The sequence below is a fragment of the Beta vulgaris genome, chromosome 4, assembly GCF_026745355.1.
Source record: "Beta vulgaris subsp. vulgaris cultivar EL10 chromosome 4, EL10.2, whole genome shotgun sequence".
NCBI classification, from domain to species: domain Eukaryota; kingdom Viridiplantae; phylum Streptophyta; class Magnoliopsida; order Caryophyllales; family Amaranthaceae; genus Beta; species Beta vulgaris.
This window is the reverse complement of record NC_079205.1, coordinates 61,982,332-61,993,005: the sequence shown is the minus strand read 5'-3', so window position 1 is coordinate 61,993,005 and position 10,674 is coordinate 61,982,332. Positions and strand designations below refer to the sequence as shown.

General features: G+C 34.8%; 1 protein-coding gene across 3 annotated transcripts; it reads left to right on the top strand.

The window, feature by feature from the left end:
- Positions 1–452: 452 nt before the first annotated feature.
- LOC104890095 (protein CLT1, chloroplastic) lies at positions 453–10,639 on the top strand. Of its 3 annotated transcripts, none has more exons than XM_010675464.4 (10): positions 454–1,061; positions 4,561–4,706; positions 4,827–4,864; positions 5,635–5,750; positions 6,717–6,816; positions 6,944–6,979; positions 7,443–7,493; positions 7,610–7,733; positions 8,550–8,675; positions 9,715–10,639. In XM_010675464.4, the coding sequence occupies exons 1-10, from the start codon at positions 646–648 to the stop codon at positions 9,873–9,875; spliced, it is 1,314 nt and encodes a 437-aa protein (XP_010673766.2). In that variant the 5' UTR covers positions 454–645; the 3' UTR covers positions 9,876–10,639. The 3 variants fall into 3 exon arrangements, with proteins under 3 accessions (XP_048499633.1, XP_010673766.2, XP_057250500.1); XM_057394517.1 differs by lacking the exon at positions 454–1,061 and adding an exon at positions 3,558–3,846; XM_048643676.2 differs by lacking the exon at positions 7,443–7,493 and having other exon boundaries at positions 453–1,061.
- The last annotated feature ends 35 nt before the right edge of the window (positions 10,640–10,674 follow it).

Below are 10,674 nucleotides of genomic sequence, written 5' to 3'. Positions count from 1 at the left end.
GTTATACTAGCTATCATCAGTCAAATATCATCGGTTAGAGTTTGACAATGAAGTTTTTTATGATAATTCGTATTTGGTAAAACTAGTCGTTAGTTTTAAAAAACAACAAAAATAAACTAATATTCAATCTTCAAAATCTACTCCAAAAACTACCCATACGACTCTACCACAAAGCCAATATTTTTAATTTTTCCAAAACACTAATTTAAACAACAAAAATTACCCTGAATACTAAATCACTAAACACAACTTTTCACCATTATTAGAATTTCGACTTAATCTAAACACTTTATAAACTAGACAAAATTCAAAGAATCCTCAATTTATTTTTTGGCAAATTGCCGCAAAAATGTGGACATGTCCTTGTCAAGGTCCAGGAAGCCGCCAAAGATCTAATTTCGTTCTATAATATTTTCCTCCTCTATATATAAAAAAAAACAGAACCAAAAAAAGTGTATTCTCTTTATATTATTATCTCCATTAATCTCTGAACTCTTTTCTTCTTTTTTTCTCTCTTCACAAACACATCAATCAATCACTCATTTTCCTCTTCCTCCTTCATTTCTCTCATCAAAATCCAATTTATTTTTTCCATTTCATCAATCGAAAAAATTTCAATTTTAACAGAGAGAGAAAAAAAAAACTATGTCGGCGATTTCCCGGCGAATTTCCGCCGGCGCCGGAATATCGTCGCCGGAAATTCGGCGAATTAATCGTGAATTCCGACAATCTGTAACAGTCAATTATCCTAGAAATTCGTCGACATTGATCAGCGATAAAAATCAACGGTTAGGATTGGTTTATTCGGTGAAGCGATGGATTGAGGTGAGATCGGACGGTGTGGATGAATGGAAAGGGAAAAAGAGGAGGAATAGAACGACGTCGTTGAAGTGTAGAGTTAGCGAAGTTGATGAAAAAGAAACAAAAGATCGGAAGGTGGAGGTGATGGTAGCAGCAGGAGCAACTGTAGTGTTTGGTGTAGGGAATCGTGTGTTGTATAAATTGGCTTTGGTTCCTTTGAAACATTACCCTTTTTTCCTCGCTCAACTCGCCACTTTCGGGTAATTTTTTTACACTTTTTTATACGCCATACTTGTTTATTTACTTGCAATATTTTGACTTTTACGCTGTTTATAAACTTACTTTCACATGATTTTGTGAATGATATAGTATTAATACAAATTTTAGCACGAAATGGTTGAATTTGTCTCAGTATATACCTATGTTACTCTGACACGGATTGAATGTCAAGGTATGGGTGTTCAAGTGTCCGACCGTCTACTTTTAAATTAAAATTAGGCAATGGTAAGCCCAATATTAAAGCCCAATAGTGACTAGGTTAATTTATTTCGGTGACTAGTTTAATCCATTTAGTTACTAGGTCTACTTTTATATTAAAATTAGACCGTCTCTTTTAATCATTTTTGTAGAATGAATATTAATAATTTGAGTTTTTAGTTTAAAATGAAGTATTCAACTAAAGTGTCATGTCGGACACGGCATGATACCTCGTTTTGGAGGTAAATGAAGGTGTTCGTAGTAACACCGGTATATACTATCTTTCTATATATTTTTTTTGTTTTTTTTACGTTTGTCGAGATGATTTTTTGAATGTTAATATTTCTTACTAGATCTAAGTAAAAAAAATTTATGAAGTAGCGTATTTAATTCAAAAATCAACTAAGAAATTATAACATTAGAAATCATAAATAAATTCAATAAAATTTCTATTTTGTTCATAGAATTTAATTTTGAAAAGTAAAAAAAAAACAATAAGAATGGTGAAAGACTTAAGTGACAGAAGCTAAACCAATCAAATTTTGCAACTAATAACAAATATATTTCGTATGTCTAATGTTCAAATTGACTCTTATGCCGAAGAAAATCGAGTTTCTGTTTTGAAAAAAATTCAAGCACGCATCGTGTGCAAAAAATTCTAGTACAAGTATATTAAGAGGCGTTCCTATTGAAGGAACAATGAAATGTGAGAGTTTAACCACCAAACTACTACAATTTCAATTTTTCAAAGTCAAGCATAAATTATATGCAACTATAAAGACATAGATTAGCCTTTTGGTCTCGAACACTTTTATTAATGTATAGCATCTCTAACCTTAATTCAGTTGAAATTGTTTTTTATATTCCCAATTCCGTAGAAGGTTTTTTTTATAAATCATTATCATGCCATAACGTCCATTTTTCAATTTCGCACCAGATTGAAAATTACGAAAAACTAATAAAATCAATTATGAAATTTATGAATAATAACATATTTGATAATTGTAATTGACTCGGGGCATCGCCCGGGACAAAATACTAGCTATGAATTAAAAAAGCTAAGTTTAGGGGGCACCGTGTGAAATTTGAAAAGGTTTGGGTACAACATATAAATTGGAGAAATACAAGAGTATAATGTAGAAAAACCTTTTTTTTCTTAAATACAATTTTACCTATTAATATTGCTAATTTTCTATTAATAAATATATTACTTTGAAATGAATCCAATAACATCCTAGTAACTCATATTTTTGTTTTCGATTTTAGTCAAAACTTTGGTCAAAGCTAGTATGAGCGTAAAAGTCAAAATAATGCAATAGGAAAAAACAGAGGAGGTTTATAAGTACCTTAGCTTTATTAATTCACTGAATATTCAACCTTTTAGTTTTTCGGATCAAAGGAGAATACGAGCAGTACTCTCCTTATTGCAAAATAATATATCATGACTAAATTTATATTAAAACCTTGTTAACTTTAAGGATTATTTTTATTACTAGGCTGTTGTGAGCACTATACTTTTAGAATGATGTTTATAGTATTCTCTGTAAATATTATACTTTAGAGTGATCATCTTTTTGACGTACACTTTTGTAAAATTCTAGCTATGGAATCTTATGTCATAACTTAATGGAGTAGATTTTGAATGTTCTAGCACTTAGTATTTATTTGTATATTTATCTTTTTTGTTCAGAGTAACATGTATATGTGGGGAGAGAGTGCAGTGGCTTATAGCTGATTCTTTTTGACCATTTAAGTGGATTGCTTTTGCCTAAAGCAATGATGGCTGAAAATTCTTTGGAAAGTGGAAGACTACTGTTTTGACAAAAGAAATTTGAAAATGCTGTTAAAAATGATACAACATCATTGATAGAAAGTATGGGCTTTTTTGTCCAGAGGAATCAAAGATTAACAATTGTTGTGGAGGTGGTAGTTTGCTACTATTATCTTTATCTGGGTGCTTTGTGTGTTTTTTGAGCATTTTTGCTAATTAAGCAAATGGTAGAACTATGTGATCGGCTTAAAATGATTTTGGATGTGGTCCAAAACAGGAATATTAGGACTCTATTAGTCTTTAACAACTTGGCAACGGAACTCATTTTCTTTTCTGAGAGTGGGAATTAGTGATAAAGATAGTTTTGCAATGTAGATTTTCGGCATCTCAACTCTGCTTTCTGATTCGTCTGCTGGCACGAGCTGATTTAGGGAACAAACTGATAGAAAGTATGGGATATTTTTTGTCTGGAGGAATCAAAGGTTAACAATTGTTGTGGAGGTGGTAGTTTGCTTCTATTATCTTTATCTGGGTGCTTTGGGTGTTTTTTGAAAGCACTTTTGCTAAGTAAGCAAATGGTAGAAGTTAGAACTATGTGCTTGGCTTAGAATGATTTTGTGGTCCAAAGCAGGAATATTAGGACTCTTTATGTCTTTAACAACTTGGTAACGGAACTCATTTTCTATTCTGAAAATGGGAATTAGTGAGAAAGATAGTTTCGCAATGTAGATTTTTGGCATCTCAATCCCGCTTTCTGATTCGTCTGCTGGCACGAGCTGAGTTAGGGAACAAACTGGGTAAATTGAGAACCTCTCCCCCCCCCCCCCCCAGTACACCAGAGTGTCTAGATTATAATTTCCTAAATAATACATATTCCCGTGCTCGTCACTTTAGTACAAACTTTATTTATTATTGGTGATATGGTCCTTGACCCCAACTACTTTATGATACTTTATAGCTTTGTACCTAATGTTATCTTTTAATATGCAAATGGTTCAAACAATGCTTGGCACCAGAAGTGTATCCTTTTCTTTGTGGAATCTGTAGAAAAAGTGTGCTAGGTTATCTATACAAAAGGTTTTGCTATTTATAGCTAAGCGTAGTTATTAGCTCTAATTTTATACTTACTATAACTCTAAAATCCTCCCGTGGGTATCTGTTTGTAGATGATTACTAAATCTAGTAGATTATGTGCTTGTCAATTGCCCTGTATTAGTTTCCTGGATTTGGTAACCTATAGAATATGATGCATTTTATTAAGGGTATGTTCTTTTCACTTGGATTCACCTGAACTACATTTGAACAATTTGAACTTAACTGATTTTACCTGAAATTGTTCTTAGTCATAAATTGATCATGGTGACTTTATCTAAACTATCGGCCTTATTAGATTAGATTTTTTTTTAAGGTTAAAGGACATGGCTTAAGTCTCTGCATGGTCTGGGATTTATGGAAATTTTTAGGCTGTTGCTGTCTTAGTTTTAACTTTTTATCTGTCTTCCTTTATGCAGATATGTAGTTGTATATTTCTCTATCTTGTATATGCGGCATCGTGCTGGCATTGTCACCAAGGAGATGCTATCATTGCCTCAAGTTCCTTTTCTTGCAGTTGGGCTTGTCGAAGCGTTAGCAGCGGCATCTGGAATGGCAGCGGCAAGTAAGGTTAACGTGTTACTCTATTCAAATTGTTGTTTCTTTTATTTGGAGTTGCATCTGAATAACTCCAAGTGTTCAGGGTTTAATTAACCTGATATCCTTTTTTTGTGCTTTGCATCAGCAATGCTTTCGGGTGCATCAATTCCTATTTTATCTCAGGTAAGATGCTCTAATATTATATATTCCATTGGCTTTACTAGCTTTTAAGATAGACAGTCTTATCTTCCTCCTGTGATGAGCGCGAGTTCATCAGCCTGGTTGAAATCTTATAGAAAATGCATATATGCAATAAGATAGCTTAAGTTACCCCACATCCTTATATCCTATTATAGGGCAATGAGATCTGTTAAAGCTATACATTTAACTAATCGCATATACTAACGAAACTTACCCAATCTCATTGTACACTGACTTATTTAGGATCTTTCCTTTCATTAAATGGGGGAGGCATTGCAGAGAGAAGGGAGGGGGGGGGGGAGGGATTGCATAAAGAATTGGTGTGTGTGTGGAGGGGTTTTGTATGAGTTAGGGTGGGGAGGGGAGGAATTGCAAAAAGGGATAATAATTATTGCTTGAGAAGTGTATGACTAAAAGATTAAACGACCATAAGGCAATGAAATTATCAAAATGTGCTAATGCACGTGATTTTTGGGACTCAACAAGAAAAAGGAAGCCAGTCATCAAATTTTGTTGATTAAGCACTTGCATAAAATTATGAAGCAGAGCTTCAGTTCAACCATGCTTTTTGAAAATTGATGGCTCAACTGAGCGTGTCATATATACTAGTAGTTGCAAGCAGTCATAGAAATCAGGATCCTCTCATTTGTTGAAGAGCACAATAGATTGAGAGTTGAGAGTCATGCTTGATCAATCCACTTCGCAGTGACGACACATCAAGGCAACTAATGTTGCTTTCATCTTATCTGCAGACTTTTCTTGTTTGGCAACTTCTTCTTTCTATGCTTTTCCTTGGACGGAGATATAATTTCAATCAGCTAGCGGGTTGCCTATTGGTTTCTATGGGTGTAATAATAACTGTAGCAAGGTGAGCTGCGTTTCTTATGTATATTACATTGTCGTTCTGAATATTATATGAACCTTGAATGCTGTCTCTATGAGTGTTAAAATTGCAGTCTAGGTATAGGACTCTGAAGCCAATAAATATAGTATTTAATACTGTTTCCAGAACTTAGAGTTCATCACTCTGATTTAAATTTGAATACACTATATGTTACTTGTTTGTCCTACCAGTACCAGAGCTGTCTCCTCACGCAGTTTGGTAGTGATCGCTTAAAGATACGGATTTCATTTACCAAAAGCAGAGGAGTGAAGACATGACAGAAGAAGTGAGAAAAAAGTGGGAGATAATATATACTTCACCTGTTTTACTCGCAACGTTTCTTATTTTTGGCATTTCTCTATTACTTGCAACGTTTCTTATTTTGGCAATATATTCTCTCTTTCTCTCTCCTAGCACATGGGGTTCTTTATCTCTCTCTATCTCTCTCTTCTCCTTGGTCTTTGTGCAAAGGAAAACGTTGCGAGTAATTGAAAATGGAGGAAGTATATGCTGTCCTAAATCCCAATTGGGTTAGATAATTGTGCATATCAAGTTCAACTCTGTAAAATGCAGCACCTTCTCCTTTTTAACTAGCCATTATAAATATTTAAGTGAAAATATAGTTTCACTATTTATCAATCATTAGTTTAAGGCAAAAATTTTTACCTGAATGAGCTTTATTTTGAGAGGTCTTTTCGATTCTGGTCATTAATGGTCCATATGAAATTTTATATTTGCTCCTTGCATCACATTTTCGCTTTGTAGAAGAAGGTAGTTTTAGATGATCAACAAACAATATATAGCTGTAATGGAACTTGTCCTTGTGTTTTTCACACTATTCTTTTGGTAGAGATAAAATGCAGCTGATCCCACTTGGTGGTTTAGGTTTTGTTTATTGTTGATTACCAACTAGATGCTGAATAATGTCTGAATTGCTTGTGCAATTTGCAGTGGTTCTGGTGCTGGTCCCTCCTTGAATGATACTGGTATATTTTGGAGTTTTTTGATGATTTTTTCATTCTTTTTACAAGCGGCTGATACAATTTTAAAGGTAATTACAAATGGCTATCTGAACTTAAACTGCTTCTATCATTGTGTGATACCTGTTTTTTGTTGTTTGTTGAATCCATGAATTGCAGTATTGCACTGTCTGATAGACAAATTGCGTTATTTTGTAGGAAGTAATTTTCTTGAATGCTGCTGAGCGATTAAAGGTATATATGCTGCTGGGCTAGTACCATTTATAAGTTCTTTCCTCACCGTAAGATTCTGATCTCTTGATGGTTGTACTGTGAATATGGTTGCTTTACGCCGCATAAAAAGCGAGTGATATGAATGTAAAGTTGGAGAATGAAAGAACAGGAGAGGAACCCAATTTATCTCCATGTCATAGGAGCCAGTTGGTTCAGCTTCTGCATCACCTTAGTAAAGTAGATGCGCGTTAATGGGCTGCAGTAGAGAAACGATATGTAACCCCGTATAAAGTCATATAGTGAAGTCAATAAGCTAAGTTAGCACTTGTGTCGTATAATATAACTCTTGTGGGCATTATTCTTTCATAGTGACTATGAATGTAGGCAAGCCATGAAATGAATAACTTATTACTTTTTCCATGTGTTCTACTATCTGTTATGTTGTGATAAATACTTAAAAAGAGAATTTTGGTCCTATTCACAGGGACGTTCAGTGGATCTATTTGTTGTAAATTCATTTGGATCTGCTTATCAAGTAAGTATCTAACCAACATAAGAATTTTTCTTCTAAATCCTTGGTTCCGAAAGTTTCAGTAAATTACACTACACACTATCTTATTATGTTTCTGAAACTTCTTTTACATCATGCAGGCAATCTTTATATGCCTTCTTTTACCCTTTCTATCAAAGTTGTGGGGCATACCGTTTACTCAAATGCCATCATACTTCAAAGATGGAGCAGCATGCTTTCTCAATATGAATACTCTCTCAACTGGTACGGCTAATATTTTGGAGTAATGATTTTTTTCTTTACATTCCTCCATCATTTTCGAGGGTTTACTGAAAGCAACCTTTTTATTTGAAGAGGATGAGATATCTCATGTTCTCTGCCTCTCCAGGCAATCTTTATGAATGGTTATATTGGTCTTCTTTTACTTTACCATATCCAACATTTGCCATATCCTGTTACACGTTCGTTTGTACATGGTCCAGTATTCTCTTAGTCTTAGTATATCTAACAAATATGTTTAGTGTAATAATTAGATATATCCATAAGCTGATGGATTCATTGTGCCACTAATGTTGTTTTATTCTATGATTCTTGTACTCATGTGTCGTATCCAACATGGGTACGTATCCAAGTGTCCGACTTGGCTATTTTCTGAAACTTTTCATAGTTTTTGGTGTATTTTCTTTTTAAGTCCTTGCTTGTTACATATTGTGCATCTTTGAGGGGCCAAGGAAGAAATATGCACGGGGTAGAGGTAAACAATTATCCTTGGTGAGGGGGAGGTAGGCTTATGAAACTAGAGGAAGTTCTCTCTTCATTGCCAAATCTGGTATCATGAACAGTCGATACTTTTTTGAAGCAGCATTTTCAGCAAATTACGCCTTCTATCAATTTTGCTTATACTTATACATGTAGATTTTGAGTGTTTAGGCATCAAGGCAACTTGCATATTTTTGAAATGTCAAATTATTTTTTTTTCCAAAAAATCTACTATGTTTACTCTTTTGTTAAAATTTTATTTTTACTCGATCGCAAATTGGAACTTTCGAAGCGTGTTTTGATGTCTTTTGCTCTCTGCAGGATGCAACGGTGCTCCACTACTGCCGGTGCTATTTATTGTTGTGAACATGGGTTTCAATATATCTTTGTTGCATCTTCTTAAAATCTCCTCTGCGGTGGTATCTTGCCTTGCCTCTACAGTTTCAGGTACACATTACTGATAACCCATTTGAGTAGTTCAGGCTCTTGAGATAGTAGGCAATCTGTTCTATTTGTTGCATTATTCGATGTTGACTCCTGAATCCTGATCACTTGGTTATGCAAACATAATAGAATGATATAAAATACTCGTTTTGGGTGTCGAAAAAGTCTGGATTTGCGTGCCAAATTAATAAATGTTATAGCTAATGACAACTTAACGGAATTCACTTAAGAAGTGCTACCATGTAGAAAACATAAAAGTTCGGGGATACCAAGTACAAAAATATTTAAGTACTACCATGTAGAAAATCTAAAAGTTGGGGGCTACCATGTAGAATTTCCCAATTATATATTAAGCTTTGAGCCCTTTGCTGGTGGTACGTGCCCAATGCTAGAGTTGGGGTAAAGTGATATTGCATACTGCTGTTCATTTGAATATAGGTCAAACATGAATAATTCTGCAACCCTTTTGGTTTGTGCTGACTTCCTATGTGGGCAATGCGGCAGTATCTTTATAATAAGATTTGGTGCTTCGCTGTTCTGACAATTCCTTCAGTTCTTTTTTCTTTTCCACAATTGGTGTTAACCATTAATTACTCCCTCCGTTCATTTTTGTTTTATAAAAACCAAAGTGAAAAGGTGGGGAGGACCATATGAGTCCCATGTAGTGGGCCAAAGGAGGGAAAAAGAGGGAAATAAATTTACATCAAAAAGAATGAAGTCGAAGCGGGTAGAACTTTAATCGGAAGCGGGTAGAACAAAAAAAGTAAAAATGGAGGCTATACTTGTTTAAATATAACTTTCTCTGAGAATATACGGAACATTTATAAAATGACATTTGCTCAACTGTTATAGTCTAAGATGATAAGAGAACATAACATATTAGCAGCAAACTTGCTTTGACAATCTATGGACCCCTTTTTTTTACTATAGAAATAAGTTAATTTTGGTATGCTTCCATGTGTGTACGTGTTATGCTTTATTTCACGGTTTATCTGCAACATCCTGATACTGATATGCTGATCTTCCTTATAATTGAATGCAGTGCCCTTGTCTGTATTTGTATTCACCTTACCCCTGCCATACCTTGGTGCCGGTACTGCTCTTCCTCCAGGCTTTGTGGCAGGTGCTGTCGTCCTTGTATTGGGCTTGTTCTTCTACTCATGGAAGCCGGCAATGGTTCCTGCTAGCGCAACCACTTCATGATTTAGGTGTAGCAGAGTAGCGATAAGAGAATTATAGCAGAAAGTTGGTGCTATTTGCTTGTAAGTTTGTAACAATTATTGGTTGTTTATGGTGATGGAGTGTTACTGTGTTAGATATAATTTGGAAAAAGCATGCTTTGGAGGGGTAAAAAGTCACTAGCAATTGACAGTTTACAAGGGATGTTAGTCATTTCCTTTGCACTGGACAATTTTGATGATATTGTTTCAAGTGCAAGTTTTCTTGATGCTATACTGTCAAAGAATCTTGGCGAGCGAATTGACATCTCATCTCTTTCGACATGTAAACACTCCCAATATACGTTGATCATCATTGATTGAATTATCAAAGACTGACGAGTACGGGCAAATTATATCCTCTACTGGTGTACAGAGCAGTGTGCAACTCCTAGCGCAGTTCTGCGTGTGATGGCATGTGTGCAACGCACTTGGTCACGATCCTAAGCGTGTGCACAACAAGTGCAGTGCTAAGTATAAGGTCTTCTGTGTACTTGGATGCGTCTTTATCATAGTCGATGAGTTGAGTATGTGATTCCCTGAACTGAATGATTGTCACTCTGTAATGTAATAATATATATGAACTTCCAGTAATTAATAACTGGATGTAAGCAGTAGAAGTTTAATAATATGTTCATCTGCTCGTAACTATGGTGAACAACTTTTTGAAATGCATCAGCAAACCTGATATTACGACGAACTTGTAGTAATAACCAGGTGTATAATGCATAGGCTCTGCGTTCATTACAATATGCTTATTCAGTTATTTGCGTACCTCATAAATA

Excerpts from the sequence above, each read along its gene's own strand:
- LOC104890095 (XM_010675464.4), top strand. The coding sequence starts at position 646 with ATGTCGGCGATTTCCCGGCGAATTTCCGCCGGCGCCGGAATATCGTCG. Across the intron at positions 7,494-7,609 it reads CATTTGGATCTGCTTATCAA|GCAATCTTTATATGCCTTCT; the intron begins GTAAGTATCTAA and ends TACATCATGCAG. Across the intron at positions 7,734-8,549 it reads TATGAATACTCTCTCAACTG|GATGCAACGGTGCTCCACTA; the intron begins GTACGGCTAATA and ends TGCTCTCTGCAG.